General features: G+C 46.7%; 1 protein-coding gene across 1 annotated transcript in view; it reads right to left on the bottom strand.

Moving 5' to 3' along the window:
* Nucleotides 1-8,536: 8,536 nt before the first annotated feature.
* PCSK2 (proprotein convertase subtilisin/kexin type 2) overlaps nt 8,537-20,380 on the bottom strand; it is a 209,331-nt gene continuing 197,487 nt past the window's right edge. The window contains 6 exon segments of the mRNA XM_060230741.1: nt 8,537-8,916; nt 8,919-8,969; nt 8,972-9,064; nt 9,067-9,317; nt 14,473-14,700; nt 17,574-17,674. Of these exon segments, the coding sequence (XP_060086724.1) occupies nt 8,834-8,916; nt 8,919-8,969; nt 8,972-9,064; nt 9,067-9,317; nt 14,473-14,700; nt 17,574-17,674 (807 nt within the window). The 3' untranslated portion in view covers nt 8,537-8,833.

Below are 20,380 nucleotides of genomic sequence, written 5' to 3' on the forward strand. Positions count from 1 at the left end.
ATTCATGGGGCCCTTTCCTTGGAGCCGTGCGGCCCTGTTGTGCAGAGTGGTAAAGCAGCAGTATTGCAGCACTGTGGTCTGAACTCTCTGCTCACGACCTGAGTTCGATTCCGGTGAAAGCTGGATTCAGGTAGCCAGCCCAAGGCTGACTCAGTCTTCCATCCTTCCGAGGTTGGTAAAATGAGTACCCAGCTTGCTGGGGGGGAAGTGTAGATGACTGGGGAAGCCAATGGCAAACCACCCCGTAAAAAGTCTGCCGTGAAAACGTTGTGAAAGCAACGTCACCCCAGAGTCGGAAACGACTGGTGCTTGCACAGGGGACCTTTCCTTTCCTTCCTTGGAGCAAGTCCCGCTTGATAGACTTGGGCAGGATTCTGAGTTGACCTATTTAGGATTGTACTGCCAGGGGAGTCGAGTATAAATGGCTAGACGCCAATAACTTCCTGCTGAAGTGACTTATATTGGAGAGTCCTGATGCCTATAGCTCTAATAATTTTTGACTGATTAATGTTAGCTGGTAACATGTGGTTGATTTTCACTTAATAAAAGCGTTGCCTTCTGCAGGAAGCGTGATTTGGTTTACTGTTTGGGTAGGTATTCGGATAGGGAAGAACCTGAGACAGATGACTTGAACTCACTGCCCTCAGTGCTTTCAGTGTCCTCAGAAACCAACCTGTTAGTAAGTCCTCAGAAACCAACCTGACTAACAGCTAGAACAGGGGTGGCCAAACTGTGGCTTGGAAGCCACATGTGGCTCTTTCACACATATTACGTGGCTCTCGAAGACTCCCACCCCACCCAATTGAACAGCTTGGAGAAGGCATTAGTCTCTTTAAACCACTTCTCCAAGCCAAGCCAGCTAGTGGCTTGGAAAATGCATTTGAAGTTAAAGTTGCTTTCTTTCTACCTCTCCCTCCCCATCTATATTCCTGCCTTCCTTCCTTCTTCCCTCCCTCCCTCAAACATCTGATGTTCATGTCTTGTGACTCTCAAACACCTGACACATATTCTATGTGGCTCTTATATTAAGTAAGTTTGGCCACCCCTGAGCTAGAGTAATTAGCTCATGGCTATCCAGCAAATCTCATGGCTGTATGAGAATTTGAACTTAGGTCTCTTCTGAGTAGCGTAACCACTAGAGACCACTACTCTAACCACTACGCAATAATGGGTCTGGATGAAAGCTGAACCGTCACAGGAACTGGTTGTGGCTACAAGCATAGGCAACTTCAAGAAAGGATTGGGGAAACATATGAAGCAGAGGTCCTTCAGTGGCTATTAGTCCCAAGGTATGGACAGAACACTCTATCTGGGGCAGGGATGCTCTGTCTTCTTGGTGCTTGGGGGGCAACAGTGGGAGGGCTTGTGGAGTTCTGGACCTGCTGGTGGACCTCCTGATGGCACCTGGGTTTTGACCACAGTGTGACACAGAGTGTTGGACTAGATAAACCATTGACCTGATCCAATATGGCTTCTCTTACCTTCTTCTTCTGGAGAGGTGAAGTACTCTGTCCGCCTCTTAAGGCAGAACACGAATCACGCAGAGCTAAGCATGGTAATTGCTTAACATTGTGTCACGACTCCTCATCCAGTCCTTTCTCTTGTTATTGTATTTTATACCACTTTACCAAGAACAAGTCCCTCAGGCCAAAGAGTTGTGATTCACCTCAGCCTCCTTTTACTTTAACTCTAAAAGGTCCACCATCAACTTCAGGTGTGTGAGGTGAAGTGGGTTTGTTTTTTTGAGCACGTCTGCTTCAACACTTCATCCCGAAACAGAGATCACATCAGCTACAAATCCAGACCCCTTTTTCCTCAGTCCCACAGTGTGTATAGTATACAATCTGTGTGGAGAATGACCCCAGAGTCACATATAATGAAACAAATAGGTTTATTGGATTGGTAAGTGTGATGTATAATTCCTTCCTACTGTAGCCTGCTAGCTGACGCAGGACCAGAACTGGGTGGTTCATCACACATAAGCTTTGTAATGTTTATTCTTTCAGCACCTTTTAACTTAAAGGCAGCAAGTAGACAGATGGAACAATTCCACTGTTTTTATAACAGCACCCAAACCCTGTCTGTCAAAATGCATGCACTACGGTCTTTATGGGATCCCCTGTCTGGACCAAGATACCTCCTGTCTCTTCTCCTTCTGTAGGACGTCGATTCAGATTTGCACTTGAACATGGACAGAGTGCCAAATGAACACATGGACACATGAAGTTGCCTTATACTGAAACAGACCCTCGGTCCATCAAAGTCAGTATTGTCTACTCAGACTGGCAGCGGCTCTCCAGGGTCTCAAGCGGAGGTTTTTCACGCCTATTTGCCTGGACCCTTTTGAGTTGGAGATGCCGGGGATTGAACCTGGGACCTTCCACTTACTAAGCAGACGCTCTACCACTGAGCCATCATCCCTCCCTAAAGTCAGTACTGTCTATTCAGACTGGCAGCGGCTCTCCAGAGTCTCAAGCTGAGGGTTTTCACGCCTACTTGCCAGGATTCTTTTTAGTTGGTGATTCCAGGGATTGAACCTGGGACCTTCTGCTTACCAAGCAGGTGCTCTACCACTGAGGCACCGTCCCTCCCTAAAGTCAGTACTGTCTATTCAGACTGGCAGCGGCCCTCCAGAGTCTCAAGCTGAGGGTTTTCATGCCTATTTGCCTGGACCCTTTTGAGTTGGAGATGCCGGGGATTGAACCTGCGACCTTCTGCTTTCCAAGCAGATGCTCTACCACTGAGCCACCATCCCTCCCCTGTGAAGGAATGGAACTGCACTAATCCTGATCATAGAACTCATTTGCACTAACCTGCCTTAACAGTTATAACTAAGCCATTACATTAAAAGTATTATATTTGCATAACTTGCCTTAAAGTATATAGTGCCCTCTTCTATCAATTTTCGAGGCCTAAAGTGGTCTGGGGAACAAGGAACAATGGCTTGAACATATGAAGAACATATGAAGCTGCCTTATACTGAATCAGACCCTTGGCCCATCAAAGTCAGTATTGTCTTCTCAGACTGGCAGCGGCTCTCCAGGGTCTCAAGCTGAGGTTTTTCACACCTATTTGCCTGGACCCTTTTTTGGAGATGCCAGGGATTGAACCTGGGACCTTCTGCTTCCCAAGCAGATGCTCTACCACTGAGCCACTGTCCCTCCCCTTTAAGCCCTCGCGGGCTTCTGTTAGAGTCTTTGCTAAGCGTCTTAGAGATTAAAGGAAGTCTCTTCTTCAGCAGAAATTTGTTATTACCATTTGTTCTAGAAACATCTTTCGGTGATGAATAAGCTATCCTTCCTACCTCCGGGAGCCTGTCTGTCGGAGGTCACATCCTCCTGATAGAGAAGAAGCTCTAGCTCTTACACATTCCGGAACTGAGCCAGGGGCCTATACTGGAGACCAACAAGAAGGGGGGGAAACCCGCAGATATGAGGATACGAATAAGTAAGAGTTGGAGGTCCTGATTAAGAGTAATATCCATCTCTCACTTCTACATCTGGAGATGATTGGCCAATGAGTGTAATCAAAGGCTGTTTTCGCATTGACCTTAATCAGCAGCGAGCCCCTCTTCACCGCGCAGGATCGGCGCGGATTTCGCACTAATTGCCGCGGAGCACCCGGAAGAGCCGGAAAGTCCCGCGGCTTTTGCAGCGCAAATGGAAACCGCTAAAAACCAGTTTCCATTTGCACCGCAAAAGCCGCGGGACTTTCCGGCTCTTCCGGGTGCTCCGCGGCAATTAGGGCGAAATCCGCGCCGATCCTGCGCGGTGAAGAGGGGCGTCGCTGCTGATTAAGGTCAGTGCAAAAACTCCCAAAGTGTCAGAAGCGGAGAACTGGGTAGCCAATCTGTAAGCTGGCCTTTGGTGTAGTGTAGATCCAGTTTGGTGTAGTGGTTAAATTTGCGGACTCTTATCTGAGAGAACCGGGTTTGATTCCCCACTCCTCCACTTGCACCTGCTGGAATGACCTTGGGTCAGCCGTAGCTCTGGCAGAGGTTGTCCTTGAAAGGGCAGCTGCTGTGAGAGCCCTCTCCAGCCCCACCCACCTCACAGGGTGTCTGTTGTGGGGGGAGAAGATATAGGAGATTGTAAGCCGCTTGTAAGAAAAACGGGGACTCTGCCATGTAAGAAAAACGAGGACTCTGCCATGTACAACACCTCCAAAACCCAGCAGCTGTTGGTATGCATCTTAGCTCTGGGAGATGTTTCCTGTCATTTGCCATGCTGTTGCATGGTGTTTGGGACTGATCTGCAGCTAGGGATGCCAGCCTCCAGGTGGGAGCTGGAGAGTCCCCTGGAATTACAGCTCATCTCCAAACGACAGAGGTCAGTTCCCCTGGCAAAACATGGCTGCTTTGGAGGGTGGTCTCTTATCTATGGCATTGCACCTCCCTGAGGTCCTCTCTTTCCCTGGCTTGATCCCCAAATCTCTAGGAGTTCCTCAACCTGGATTGGGAAAACCTCGCGGGAACTCTTCAGAGTTCATTCCCAGAAGCCATGACAGGATACGAGGCATTCCATTAGTCCTACTATTTCCCACAAAAGGAGGAATGTTGTCCAGATCCTATTAGCAGCTACTCTTTAGGCAAAAAAGATACCTATCCTAGAATCTTCACTAGGGTTGCCAAGTCCCCTGTGTACTGTGTTCTATTGTACCATAGAGTTTCCCCTCCCAAATGGCTAGAGCACCTGGGAAAACCATAGAGTTTTCCCAGAAATGCCTAGAGTGGCCACTGCATGATGTCACTGGCACAATGACATCACTTCTGGGTGACGTCATCGCACCAGTGACATAGGGGGAGGTTCCCCCCACTGGCCCAATGTGGGCTGGTGTGTTGGGGACCTCTGGGGCAGGGGAACCCCCACCCGGATCGGGGCCTTGGCAGCCCTACTTTTCACTTAAAGGAAACATAACCTAAGATACCAGAAGAAGTAGAGTGTGCGAAAGAGATCTTGGGGTACTAGTAGACTGTAAACTAAATATGAGCACTCAGTGTGATGCTGTGGCAAAAAAAGGCAAATTCAATCCTGGATTGTATCAAAAGGGCTATTACATCAAAATCACAGGAAGAAGAAGAAGAAGAAAAATTGCAGATTTATACCCCACCCTTCTCTCTGAATCAGAGACTTATCTTCTCCCCTCACAACAGACACCCTGTGAGGTGGGTGGGGCTGAGAGGGCTCTCACAGCAGCTGCCCTTTCAAGGACAGCTCTGTGAGAGCTATGGCTGACCCAAGGCCATTCCAGCAGCCGCAAGTGGAGGAGTGGGGAATCAAATCCCGTTCTCCCAGATAAGAGTCCACGCACTTAACCACTACACCAAACTGACTCTCGCCACACCTGGCCACACCTGGAATACTGTGTGCAGTTCTGGAGGCCTCTCTTCAAAAAAAGATGTGGACAAAATTGAGCGGGTGCAGAAGAGAGCCATGAGGATGACCAAGGGTCCGGAGGAAGAACCCTCTGAGGAAAGGCTGAGGGCCTTGGGAACGTTCAATCCCGAGAAGAGGAGATTAAGGGGGGGGGGGACATGAAGGCTCTCTTTAAATATTTGAAAGGCTGTCATTTAAAGGAGGGCAAGCAGCTGTTCTATTTGGCAGCCGAGGACAGGACCCGAAGAAATGGCCTTAAATTACAAGCAGAAAGGTATCGCCTGGATATTAGGGGAAAAAAATTACAGTCAGAGCAGTTCAGAAGTGGAACCAGCCGCCTAGGAAGGTGGTGAGCTCGCCTTCATTGGCAGCCTTCAAACCTGGCTGGATGATTTTTGTCGAAGATGCTTTAGGCTGATCCTGCATGGAGCAGGGGGTTGGGCTAGATAGTCTGTATGGCCCTGAAGGAGGAGATATTGGAAAGAGTTTTTAGATTTCTGGACAAAGATATATTGAAATACAGGGATCAATAGAAACAGGCCAGGCCGGACAGGTCTTGACTTACTTGGTTAACAGACTGTTTTGGCTCAGGCCTATTGACCTGGCATTTTGGCTTAGCTGAGCTTAAGATATATAGAAATAGCAAGATAGCTTGGTTTAGTTCAGGCTCCCGACAATAGTATGTTGGCTTGGGCCTGCTCAGGTTTTGCAGGTGACAGAAGCAAAAGGAAGCAGAAAGACTTCCCCACAAACAGAAAGACCAAAAACCACAGAAGAAAGTTGCCTAGGAAACGGGTGGGCCAGAAGGGGCTAGAAGAGGAACTAACAGGGGGCTGAAAGAGGAACATGTAGTATAAACATAGCATGTTGTATAGATGTAGGCTTTTGGTTTTTTGGTTTGGGGCTTTTGGGTTTTAGTTTATGCGGTTTAACTGAAGGAAGTCAACAGTTGGGAAAATGGTATATAAGGGCCTGCGTGCCCTGTGGTTGTTGCTCAGATGCCCACCTCGGTCTGAGCCCGTGCGTACGTATCAAATAAAAGCTTGGCTGTTTTCCTGACCTCGGCTCAAGCCTCCTTTGTCAAGGCACCGGCTTTACAAGACAGAGCAGCTTTTCCGGCTACAGCCCCTCCCAACTCTAGGATTCTATTATTTAGAAAGCTAGAACTGTGGTGACATAAGTTTCGATCACATTTTGGTTCCGGATTGCGACAGAGTTTCATTATATTGGACTAGAGGCCGTGTCTGAGCACGTTTGAAGTTACTCTAAAGCTGATGTTATGAGGGCTGGATCTGACATAACTGAGACCTGGTTTGGACGGGCCATGCGTGTCATAAAATGTAATGCCAGGTAGCGGAGACAGAAACTTTATAGAGGATACAGACAAACACAATTAAAGATTTTTTTTCTAAAAAAAACCCCCCTTAAAATAAAATATGCTTAAAATATTAGAACTCTTGCAATATTTTGTTTATTTAACCGTTTCTGATAACTGACACCTCTTGTTCTGAATTATTGCATCAAAATCTGGAGACCATGTCTGTCCTGTAGCAATCTCGAGTAGGCTGTTCAGGTCTTGTTCAGATGTGTAGCTGTAAACGGCAAACCTACTTTTGATTTATTGACCTTAGCTGTGCAGATTATAATATTTTTTAAATTGCCCCTCTTCTACCCTGCAGTTGGGCCTCCTCTCTGGGTGTGGCTCCGCCTCCAGTGGCAGCCATTTTGTGGTGGGCTGTGCCTCCAGCGGTGGCCATTTTGTAACTGGTTCTGCCCCCTGTGGCAGCCATTTTGTTGTTTTGCCTACCACCTTATGTCAGAATTCCAAAGGTTCCCACAGGCTCAAAAAGGCTGGGACTGCCGCTTTATGTAATAGTTACCAAGTTTTATTGTACGTCTTCTTAAACACTTTTAAGGAGGAAAGGCAGTTTACAGACTTCCCTAAAACAAACAAACAGTGCACGATGAATTGCAGACGCCAATCCGGCCTCTGGAGCTCTCCATCAAAACTCTTTGGAGGGAAACCAGACAGGTAGTTTCACCTGTCTCCGTTCCCCACTTTCAAAGGGCTACATGGAGATTGAAATGGCTTCAGTCAGAGAATAATTTCCTGCAGAATATTTCACACGAAGTCAACATAAATTGCTTATAGATTTCAGTCATACCTCTCTCTTATTGCACATGCTTCCCTGTTATTGCACATACTTCCCTCTTATTGCACAGGCTTCTCAAGGGCAGGGGTGGAATTCTAACAGGAGCTCCTTTGCATATTAGGCCAAACACCCCTGATGTAGCCAATCCTCCTGGAGCTTACAAGGCTCTTTTTTTGTAAGCTCTTGCCGGTGTGTGTGTGTGTGTGTGTGACCTAATTACAAAGGAGCTCCTGCTAGAATTCCACCCCTGCTCTAGGAAATTGTTCAAAAGGCACCTTCAAAAGGTATGACGTAGGACATGGAACGGCAGCCTTTTGGACAACCTGATCATCTACCGAAAAAGCCTGTGTTTGGAAAGAGGGAGGGACTTACACATTATATCAGGACCAGCGGTTTTCTTTCCTAGCAGGAGCTCCTCTGCATATTAGACTACTCAACCCTGATGTAGCCAATCCTCCAAGAGCTTACAGGGCTCTTAGTACAGGGCCTACTGTAAGCTTCAGGAGGATTGGCTACATCAGGGTGTGTGGCCTAATATGCAGAGGAGCTCCTGCTAGAAAAAGAGCCCTGATCAGGGGATAATCCTGGATTAATCTGCTTTGTGAAGTAAACATCATGTGTGGCTTGGTGGTTTCTTCCTCAGCGTCTACCACCAATGTATGTGCAAAGGTGGGAAAGTGGGGGAGAAGCCTTATTACAATTTTAGCTGGCCCTTGCCTTCAAGATCCATGCATCTGTTTCAAGTGGCCATAAGAATACGGGATAGCCAATATTCTGTAACCTCCCCAGATTCTGCACCTCTTTCCATAGGTTCCAGGAGTGCAAACTTATTTTAGACATCTGATTTTCTGTTTACGACTATAAAAACGCACGAGTCAATATTTCAGCGAACGTACACGCCAAGATTTGAATCGTAATTGCCAGTTTGAAGATGTACCTTTTTCAGAAAAATAAAGACATTGCAAGCAACGGCCATCACAAAACTAGAAAGAGAAATGCTGTAGCAACTTTGTTTTCTATTACTTTTTTTTTTTTTTGCAGGACACTTAAAAACAAAACAAAACACTCCCCTAGTCCCCCAAACAAAGACAGGTACAGTCGTACTTTCCAACAAAGAAGTTGGTCGGGAATAGTATATTTGTGGCTCAGAATTCAAAAAGTTTCCATTGTAATTAAATAAGACAACATGGACAATTGTAAAACCGGGAACTCAGGAGAATAAACTAGAGACAATTACTGTCATGTGCCCAACAGAGAGGTTTAAGAAAGAAAAGAGGAAAGGAGGCCCGACATGCAAAATGGGTGCTAGTTCTTGCTGAATATACTTTTCAAACTTCTCTCCACAGCTTCATCTAATTCTTCTTCCAGCTCCTCCTTCTTGGACATGCCAACTTAGACTGGTAATCTTTTACTATTTGGTCTATATAGGGTGCACTTTGAGTCCATGAAGCATTAATGTCCACTCTTTCAGGACTCCCTTCTGAGGCAGGATACCTACAAACCCGACTTCTAGGACCCAAGTACCTCTGGGGTCTTCCCCCAAGAATGTGTTGTCATGAAAGGCCATTTGTCAAAGCCCACTTTGGAGTCATCGTCTCTCGGACGGCGACTCAGCAAAATAGATTTCGTTCCCATCGGTGACGTCATGTTGATGTTCAAATCCCCTCTTCTGGTGGAATTCACAGTGATGACTGCCTGAACATGTTCCAGATAGCGGACAAAGTTCTCCTTCCCCTCGCAAGCATCAGTTGTAAGTGTCAGAACCAACTTGCCGCTGGATGGTATTTTCCTGAATGGGAACAAAAAATGGATAAATTGATAAAAGGGATAAAATGTTCATCAGAAATATATTTATTCCTCTATATATGGGATAGCTGAACTTAACATAAGGGCCACATAGAATAAATGATGATGTCTGAGAGCCACAAGACAGGAACATCAGATGTTTGAAAGTCACAAACAGGAAGAGAGGGAGGGAGGGACGCAGGATAAATTGATAAAAGGGATAAAATGTTCATCAGAAACATATTTATTCCTCTATATATGGGATGGCTGAACTTAACATAAGAGCACATAGAATAAATGATAGATGTCTGAGAGCCACAAGACAGGAACATCAGATGTTTGAGAGCCACAAGACAGGAAGAGAGGGAGGGACGTAGAATAAATTGATAAAAGGGATAAAATGTTCATCAGAAACACATTTATTCCTATATGTGTGTGTGTGTGTGTGTGTGTGTGTGTGTGTGTATAAATTTGGTTTACTGGTTGTCAGTGGAATAGGCTGAAGATCTTCTGAGGGTAAACTGGTTATTAGTGGAGACTTTAATCGTGCTATGGATTCAAAATTAGGTTGTTCAGATCCCTGTCCAAATTTTTGTGTTTCATCTTTGAAAGATAATAATTTAATTGAAGCATGGGGGTTTCTGCACCCAGGTGAAAAGACTCATTCTTTTTATTCCACACCACGTAACTCATAGGCATGACCTGACTTCATTTTATAACCCTGCAAAGTCAGTTGTCATACTATTAAAATGTGAACGAGCAATAAATTGATCAAGCGCAGGGGAAATTCCATATCTAAGATCGTGGTTAACAATAGAAAATTTTCTCCTGCTGAAGAAATTATTGCTTGTTTTATGAAGTATTATACAGAATTGTATACATCAGACAATCCTGCAATGTCAAACATTGGTCATTTTCTCCATAAAATCAATATGTGTAAATGAACTGCTGAAAATGTAGCTGCATTGGAAATTCACAAGTAGGTGCATTAGTTAAGAATAGGCAAGGCTTTTTTTTTGTAGCAGGAACTCCTTTGCATGTTAGGCCACACACCCCTGATGTAGCCAATCCTCCAAGAGCTTACAGTGGGCCCTGTACGAAGAGTCCTGCAAGCTCTTGGAGGATTGGCTACATCAGAAGGGTGTGACCTAATATGCAAAGAAGTTCCTGCTACAAAAAAAGCCCTCTAAGCTATGGAGTCTTGTGAGCAAAAATTCCAGTTTGTGAGCTACTGGCATTAATGTTGCTCTTGGAGGATTGGCTACATCAGAAGGGTGTGGCCTAATATGCAAAGAAGTTCCTGCTACAAAAAAAGCCCTCTAAGCTGTGGAGTCTTGTGAGCAAAAATTACAGTTTGTGAGCTACTGGCATTAACGTTGCGAGGTGCTGCAGAAATTAGTTTGCTCTGGGGCCATTTTTCCTGAACTAAGGCCAAAACGTGTGAGTCAGAATCTAAAGAACCCCCTGTGGGTTAGCTCACACTAACTCAGCTTAGAGGGAACACTGCCTGTGAGGTAGGTGGGGCTGAGCGGTCTCTCAGAGAATTGCTCTTGAGAGAACAGCTCTGAGAAAACTTGTGACTGACACAAGGTCACCTAGCTGGCTACATATGGAGGAGTGGGGAATCAAACCCGGATCTTCAGATTAGAATCTCCAACTCTTAACAAAAATAACAAATCGGCTCTCTTAATCACTGAACTGTAAGGTAGGTACCTTCTAACACCAGTTTTTATTTTTGTTACATCCTTGGAGACTTTGCGTGCTGCAGAAGCTGGGTCTTATGGAGCTGTTAGATTTGTTTATACACAAATAAAATCTAAGAAATACAATAAAACGACGAGACCGCCACAAAGTGCATCAGTTTTATATTAGAGCCATAGATAATTTTCCTTGCCAATAAAGCACCGCCGTTTTCAGCGACAACACCGCCAAAGTAAATTGCGACTGTTGGAGGCATAAATTGGCTGTCATTAGGTTAGTATTCCAAATAATTTAATTGAACTTTAGCTGTTGCAGTCAATTAGCGCGAATTGATTTGCTTGTTGACTCATCCCGCTTCTACCACATGAGGAAAATCCGAAAATAATCTGACTACCTCGCCTTTAATTGGAGATTTGGAGAACAAGAAAACAAACTGCTTAATTCTGTCATGGCGCAGCATTCCAAACTACGCTGACTGTGTTATCGAACTCTTTGCTATCAAGGGGATTAAATCAGAGAAAAACTTAATGAACCTAATATCTTAATTTGAGAGGGAAGTCAGCATAGTACAGGCTGGGTACAGACGGGCAGCTTTGGGCACACGGGAGGCATCCCGAGTCGGGCTGGTTCAAAATGGAGCAGATTATTCCAGAAGCGATGTCATCATGCTGGGCTCATCATGGAAGAGACGCTCCAGGAATCGCGATAAAACTCTATGGTACCATAGAGTTTTACCGTGATTCCTAAAGCGTCCTCTGTGAGACATGCCTGGCGAGATGATGTCACTTCCGGGTGATGTCATCACATTGTGTGGTGACAGGGCTCTTAGGAGGCGAGGATCCCTTGGCAGCCTCTTCCCTGTAGGCAGGTTGGGCCTCCCCAAACCGGGGGATACCCCACCCCTGGTGGGAGCTTGACAGCCCTACTTGAAAGCCCCTTACTGGGGTTGCAATGAGTTAGTACTTGGGTGGAAGTCTACCAAGGAAGGCTTTGCAGAGGAAGTCAATGGCAAACCACTTCTGCTTCTCACTTGCCCAGAAAGCTCCTTGCCGGAGTTCCCATGGGCAGAGTTGGGATTCTAGCAGGAGCTCCTTTGCATATTGGACCACACACCCCTGATGTAGCCTGTCCTCCAAGAGCTTACAAAAAAGAGCCTTGTAAGCTCTTGGAGGATTGGCTACATCAGGGGTGTGTGGCCTAATATGCAAAGAAGCTCCTGCTAGAATCCCACCCCTGCCCACAGGTTGGCTGTGACTTCACAGCACTTAATGCACACAATATCTTAATTTAATTTGTCTCGTGAATTGGCTCAAGGTAAACGGCGTCTTCCTTTGAAACGTGGTGCTGAAGGAGAGTTTTAGAGATACCGTGAACCAAATAAGAGACAAATAAGGGGATTCTGCGTCAAACCATTCTAAGAGCCCCGTGGTGCAGAGTCGTAAAGCTGCAGTACTGCAGTCCAAGCTCTCTGCTCACGACCTGAGTTCAATCCTGACAGAAGCTGGGTTCAGATAGCTGGCTCAAGGTTCACTCAGCCTTCCATCCTTCCAAGGTCGGTAAAATGAGTCCCCAGCTTGCTGGGGGGAAAGTGTAGATGACTGGGGAAGGCAATGGCAAACCATCCCGTAAAAAGTCTGCCGTGAAAACGTTGTGATGCGACATCACACCAGAGTCGGAGATGACTGGTGCTTGCACAAGGGACTGCCTTTACCTTTTTACCTCAAATCCAGCCTGAACTCTCGCTATGGCTCTGTTAAATGGAATTTAAGTTGACAAGTTTGTTTTATACAATCTTTTAATTAAAGGAGCAACAAAACATTTCTTTTAAAAAAGGAAAGTAAACGTTCCCTTGACAAAGAATCTTGTTCATCGCTAAGGAGCTCTCGGACTCAAATGGAACTGATTTTAACAAATCTTGTCACTTAATTTATTTCTTAATTAAAAAAGAACTTTTACTCCACCTCTAGTACATGACTCCTAGCAGTAGTAACATGCATTTAAATATGGTGTATTTTAAAAAATACACCAATTCTGTTGTTGTTCAGTCGCACAGTCAAGTCTGACTCTTTTATGACCCCATGGACCAAGTCACGCCAGGCCCTCCTGTCTTCCACCATCCTCCCAAGTCTGCTCAAATTCGCTTTAGTTACATCAGTAATGCTGTCCAGCCATCTCATCTTTTGCCGTCCCCTTCTTCTTTTGCCTTCTGTCTTTCCCAGCATCAGGAGCTTCTCCAGTGAGTGCTCCCTTCTCATTGGGTGGCCAAAGCCTTTGAGCTCCAGCTTCAGCATCTGACCTTCCAGGGAACAGTCAGGGTTGATTTCCCTTAGGACTGACTGATTGGATCTCCTTGCAGTCCAAGGGACTCTCAAGATTCTTCTCCAGCATCACAGCTCAAAAGCATCCATTCTTCTGCGCTCAGCCTTCCTTATGGTCCAACTCTCACAGCCATACATTACTTCTGGGAATACCATTGCTTTTACCAAAGAGTTTCCTGCAATTCCTAGAGAGGTGTGAGGTGTGGCGTCACTTCTGGATTCTCTAGAGTTTCCTGCAATTCCTAGCGAGTATGAAGTGTGGCATTACTTCTGAATACTGTATGGTTTTACCATGGCATTTCCTGCAATCCCTAAAGCAGTATGATGCCATTTTTGTAGTTCAGTCGCACAGTCAAGTCCGACTCTTTGCGACCCCATGGGCAAAGTCATGCCAGGCCGTCCTGTCTTCCACCATCCTCCGAAGTCTGCTCAAATTCATGTTTGTTACATCAGTAACACTGTCCAGCCATCTCCTCTTTTGCCGTCCCCTTCTTCTTTTGCCTTCTGTCTTTCCCAGCATCAGGATCTTCTCCAGGGAGTGCTCCCTTCTCATTGGGTGGCCAAAGTATTTGAGCTTCAGCTTCATCATCTGACTTCCCAGGGAACAGTCAGGGTCGATTTCCCTTAGGACTGACTGATTGGATCTTCTTGCAGTCCAAGGGACTCTCAAAAGTCTTCTCCAGCACCACAGCTCAAAAGCATCTATCCTTCTGCACTCGGCCTTCCTTATGGTCCAGCTCTCACAGCCATACATTACTTCTGGGAATACCATCACTTTGACTATACGGACTTTTGTTGACAGGGTGAACATAAGAGAAGCCATGTTGGATCAGGCCAATGGCCCCTCCAGTCCAACACTCTGCGTCACATAAGAACATAAGAGAAGCCATGTTGGATCAGGCCAGTGGCCCATCCAGTCCAACACTCTGTGTCACACAGCAGCCAAGAAACCCAGGTGCCATCAGGAGGTCCATTCTAGGACACTAGAATGTCTATACTTGTTATTATACTGCCCAGGTTTGCCATAGCTGTTCTCCCGAGGAGCAACAGCCAAGACTTGAAACAATGAATTGCACCCCAAGCATGGGTGGAGGTGAAGGGACCACAATCTTATAAATGGGCTAAGCTCGTTTCACCTACCGAGGCTCTTGTATCGAGCCACCGACGCAGTGGAACCTTTCGGGAACCGTTTTCCAGTCTTTGGCCATCTTGACCATCGCCCCGGCATCGAGGACGCCGTAGCCAAACAAGTGGTTGAACTCCAGGCCGACCCCATTCCTTCGCCACTGATGGACTTCGTCGTGGAGCTGGTTCCTCTTGGAGGTGAGGACCGTCAAATGCTGCATGTCTCTCCAGGTCAGGTCCACGCTGCAAGAGAGAGACACGGTGAAAGCGGGCCTCTTTCTGAGAGAACAACTTCAGGAGAAAATAAACACAAATGCATTCGGTGGGGATTGAAACCTCCTCCAGCTCCCAAAGTCTCCTAAAATTCCCTGGACCAAAGGAGGCCAAACTGAAAGTAACGAGGGAGCAGGCCTTCTCAATAATGGCTCCCCACTGGTGGAATCAGCTACCGGAGGAAGTGCGAGCCCTGCGGGACTTTAACCAGTTCCGCAGGGCTTGCAAAACTACCCTCTTTCAACAAGCCTATAGGGAACCCTGAATGTGACATCTAGCCATCTGGATAGACATCCCACTGAATGTAGCACCTTTAATTTATTGTGGTTTTTAAAATTTTATGTAACCGTTTTAACTGTATTTTTAACTGTATCTTATCATATGAATTGTATAATAATCATGGTACACACCATGTCTTGTTAGCCGCCCTGAGCCTGCTTCGGTGGGGAGGGCAGGATATAAATAAAATTTTTTATTATAATTATAATTATTTTAATTTCTTTTTTTTTCAGATTTTTCTGCAAACTTTGAGGAGACCCTAAGTATCTGCAAGATGGGGCCCATGGGTGGCTGATAATATTTAGACACAAACAGGGGTCATTTTCCAGAAAAATAGGTGGTGGAGCTCATTAGCAAAACTCATTAGCATATGCTGCTTCCCCCCCACCAGCCAAAAGCAACACAACACAAGAAAAGAGAGCCCCAGGCAAGCGAGGCCTGCTTGGGCTGGCTAGAGATCCAGCCAGCCCAAGCAGGCCTTGCTCGCCTGGGGCTCTCCTTGGCCGCCTCCCCCCCCCCCCAGTCAAAAGGCCAGCAAGCCACCTGCCACCCAAAATTACATAAGAAGTGGAGAAAGGATGGTGCGGGTTTCTCCAGGGGTTAATGAGGGCTGCTGGGGGTGTGGCAGAGCCCCTGGTGGCTGGCTGGCTGCCCGCTTTCCTAATCCAGGGATTGTTATGCAGCTTTACCTCCTATTCAATGGACAAGGTAGGTGGGGAGGAGGAGGGGGAACCCTGAGAAAGGTTCAGGAGCTGTGCTCCTGTGAGCTCCTGCTGGATTCAAGGCCTGGATATAAAGGACTGGTTTTTTTTAAAAAGAACCCATTCTGCAAAAACAGATTTTAAAAAAAAACAGACAGGGAAATTATATTTCCATAATACAGCCTGTGTTGGAAGCTATAGGGGAGCTCTTTGCTCTGATTCTTGTGCTGTTTCCTAGAGCCCTTATGGACCAGTATCCATGAAGGTAGGATCAAGTAATATGTTGGTTTTTATCAGGGATTCGCCTGTTTTATTGTACAGCAGTACAGCTCCTAAACCAGGGGTGTTGAATTCGTTTGTTATGAGGGCCAGATCTGACATAAATGAGACCTTGTTGGGCCGAGCCATGTGTGTACCTTTTTAAGATTAGGACACAAACACAATTAAAGTTGTTTATTTTCACTTAAAATATGCTTAAAACATTAAGCACTCATTGGTCTTAAAGGTGCGTTCTTTGTATTTCTCCCATGGGATCCAAGGAACTAGGTAAAGAAAGCTCTGGCTCTTTCCTTCCTTCCCCAGGAGGAGGAGGAGCCTCAGCCAATAGAAGGAAGAGAGGCTTGGCTCAGCAGCTCTGCTGTGCAATTGAGAGGAACCTGGGAAAGCAAGCTCTCCCTCCCCCCCTTCCTCCCCAAGGGAGGAGCCTCAGCCAATGGAGAAAATAGAGGTTTTGCTATGTAGCTTCTGTGCGAATGGACAAGCCTTGCAAAACAAACTGTTATGCAAAAGGAAGGGAGAAGGAAGCAATGAAAGCCAGCTGCTTGGGGGCCTAACAGGAGCCCTCTGGGAGCCTGATTCGGCCCATGGGCCACATGTTTGACACCCCTGTCCCAAACAAATAGGTTTATGAGGATTGATAGTAGAAGGCAATCTTGAAAAAAAGTACATTGTGACAAAAGATCAGTTATGTAGGTAGTCAGCGTTATGGATTATTACAGCCAGCATCAGCACCTAGATAGCTTTGGAAACTTTCCATCTCCATGATGACAGACAGAAATCTCAACCCTATGAGAAAGTAAGAACATAAGAGAAGCCATCTTGGATCAGACCAATGGCCTAAGGCCAAAACCCAGGGACCATCAGGAGGTCCACAAGTGGGGACAGAACTCCAGAAGCCCTCCTACTGATCCCCCCAAAGCACCAAAAACACAGAGCATCGAAGGAGGAGGAGGAGGAGGAGGAGGAGGAGGAGGAGAAGGAGAAGAAGAAGAAGAAGAAGAAGAAGAAGAAGAAGAAGAAGAAGAAGAAGAAGAAGAAGAAGAAGAAGAAGAAGAAGAAGAAGAAGAAGAAGAAGAAGAAGAAGAAGAAGAAGAAGAAGAAGAAACCACCAAAGAAGTCCAGGGTTGCTTCACAGAGGCAGGGAGTGCCAAACCACCTACGAAACATCTCTTGCATTGAACACTCTTTTGAGGTCTCTTCCAGGGCTTTTTTCTTTTTAGTAGGAACTTCTTTGCGTATTAGGCCACACACCCCTGATGTAGCCAATCCTCCGGCAGCTTACAGGGCTCTTAGTACAGGGCCTACTATAAGCTCTGGAAGGATTGGCTACATCAAGGGTGTGTGGCCTAATATGCAAAGGAGTTCCTGCTACAAAAAAGAAAAAGCCCTGTCACTTAATGGCTCTTTCCATCACAAGGATGTATTCATTAACGAATCCACAGCCAAGTTGATAAAAAGTTCACGAATGGGTTGAATTTAGACAACATGCCATTTGAGATTTTGACTCGGGCATCCATTAGTACAGAAACTGAAAAGGGTTACTTTGAACTCTTAGCAATACGACCGATGGCTCTTTTCACCTACTTTGCCTCCAGCGCCAGCGCGAATACTCCAGCCGCCTCCGGTGCCGCTGCAGACGTTCCGGAGTGGCGTAGTGTACAGTTGCCGTATAAATCTGTCGTAGCCTGCAAGAGAGAATGGGAAAAGCTAATTAGAGCAAATCTGTTCTTCTCCTACACATGGGATAGACAGATCCTTGTCGGTAGTATACTGTCCGCTACTCCCCATGGGGCTTTACTGCTATATACTTAAAACCGGGGGTCATTTTGTAGAAAAACAGGTGGTGGAGCTCATTAATATATGCTGCCCCCCCACCAGCCAAAAGCAACCCAAGAAAGGAGAGCCCCGGGCAAGTGCGGCCTGCTTGGGCTGGCTGGAGATCCAGCAAGCACAAGCAGGCCTCGCTCGTCTGGGGCTCTCCTGAGCCCAGCCAAAAGGCCAGCAAGCCACTGGTAGCCCAAAATCACATAAGAAGTGGAGAAAGGCTGGCACGACCTTCTCCAGGGGTTACTGAGGGCTGCTGGGGGTGTGGCAAAACTCCTGATGGCTGGCTCGCTCCTAATCCAGGGATTGTTATGTAGCTGCACCTGCTATTCAATGGACAAGGAAGGTGGGGGGGGAGGAAGAGGGGGAACCCTCAGAAAGGTTCAGGAGCTGCACTCCTGTGAGCTCCTGCTGAATCTGAGGCCTGCTTAAAACTCCTTTCAACAAGCAGACAAAAAGTAACGAAAGCAAGTAGGGAAAAGCGGGTAAGCCATCCGTGCTGCATCAGCTATGCAAAAACCAATCCGACGCCGTTGTATAAAGAGACCCAGCCGAATGACCAATTTTGCAGGCTGGCAGAGCTTCTTGGCATAATTGGTTTTCTGTTTGCCGCGGCAGGCCCCGCAAGAAGGAAGGCACACTTTTCCGCAGCACAGTCACCGCCAAGAGACATTATGTACACTTCCTGTCCAATTCTCTACCTTTCCTCGGCCGTTATTAAATAAGCACACGGCATGCAGTTATGTAAACACAGACAGCTGAAATATCATCAGAAAGTCATTGCAAACTAATTCCTCTTTTCCCTTTTGACATTCCACTTTATTAGACTGGAATCTCAGACAGTGTCTATTATCACAAATCAGGGGGAGGGGGGGAATTAAAATGAGATAGATCCAGGTGGAAAGCTGCATTGGTCTAAAGCAACAGGAAGAAGAAGAAGAAGAAGAAGAAGAAGAAGAAGAAGAAGAAGAAGAAGAAGAAGAAGAAGAAGAAGAAGAAGAAGAAGAAGAAGAAGAAGAAGAAGAAGAAGAAGAAGAAGAAGACGACGACGACTATACATTTATACCCTGCCCTTCTCTCTGAATCAGAGTCTCAGAGCAGCTTGCAATCTTTATCTTCCTCCCCCACAGCAGACACCCTGTGAGGTGGGAGGGGCTGAGAGAGCTTTGACAGAAGCTGCCCTTTCAAGGACAACCTCTGCCAGGGCTATGGCTGACCCAAGGCCATTCCAGCAGCTGCAAGTGGAGGAGTGGGGAATCAAACCCGGTTCTCCCAGATAAGAGAGCTCTGGCTGACCCAAGGCCATTCCAGCAGATGCAAGTGGAGGAATGGGGAATCAAACCCGGTTCTCCCAGATAAGAGAGCTATGGCTGTCCCAAGGCCATTCCAGCAGCTGCAAGTGGAGGAGTGGGGAATCAAACCCGGTTCTCCCAGATAAGAGAGCTCTGGCTGACCCAAGGCCATTCCAGCAGCTGCAAGAAAAGGAATGGGGAATCAAACCCGGTTCTCCCAGATAAGAGAGCTATGGCTGTCCCAAGGCCATTCCAGCAGCTGCAAGTGGAGGAGTGGGGAATCAAACCCGGTTCTCCCAGATAAGACTCCGCACACTTAACCACTACGCCAAACTGGCTCTTGGTGCAACTTTTAAGACCAACAGGCAGGCCCGGATTAAGAATTAGGTCAAGTAGGCACTGACCTAAGAGCCAGGAGCTAGGGTGTGACAAGCAGAATTGAACTCCAAAGGGAGTTCTGGCCATCACATTTAAAGGGACAGCACACCTTTTTAAATGTCTTCCTTCCATAGGAAATAATGGATAGGGGCACCTTCTTTAGGAGCTCATAGAATTGGACCCCCTGGTCCAATCGTTTTGAAGCTTGGGGAGTACTTTGGGGAGAGGCACTAAATACTATACTGAAAATTTGGTGCCTCTACCTCAAACAACAGCTCCCCCAGAGCCCCCAAAACCTCCAGATCAATTCCCCATTATACCCTATGAGAATCTCCACATAGGGAATAATGAAGTGCTCAGCAGACCTTTCCCTCCCCCCGCCTCCGCTTCTGGCGACTCTGAAGTGAGGGATTGGCCTCTCTACTCACGAGTTGCTGCCAACTTCTTCAAAGTAACACAGACACCCCATCCCAAGAGGAAGCCTTTCAATTGGAGACTGAAGCCTCCGGAGGTGAAAACGCAGATGGTCCTCTGGGGGCGGGGCTTCCCCCCACCGGCCAGCTGACTGGGGGCGGGAAGGAGCCTGGGAAAGCGAAAGAACCCCTGCTGGGACCTGGAGATTGGCAAGCCTAATCTTCAGATACATTGAAATAGATCTCGTCAGCCATTACATATAGGTTGGGGTGAGAGGGGCATTAGCTGCCAGGAATAGCTAATGACAGTCAAGATGAATCAATAACTGGGCCATAAGTATTGGTAGGACTGGTTTAAAGAAGTTGGTAGGTGAGGCTGAGAGAGCTCTGAGAGAACCATGACAGACCCAAAGCCACCCAGTTTGGTGTAGTGGTTAAGTGCACGGACTCTTATCTGGGAGAACCGGGTTTGATTCCCCACTCC

Source organism: Heteronotia binoei, chromosome 1, assembly GCF_032191835.1.
Source record: "Heteronotia binoei isolate CCM8104 ecotype False Entrance Well chromosome 1, APGP_CSIRO_Hbin_v1, whole genome shotgun sequence".
NCBI classification, from domain to species: Eukaryota; Metazoa; Chordata; class Lepidosauria; order Squamata; family Gekkonidae; genus Heteronotia; species Heteronotia binoei.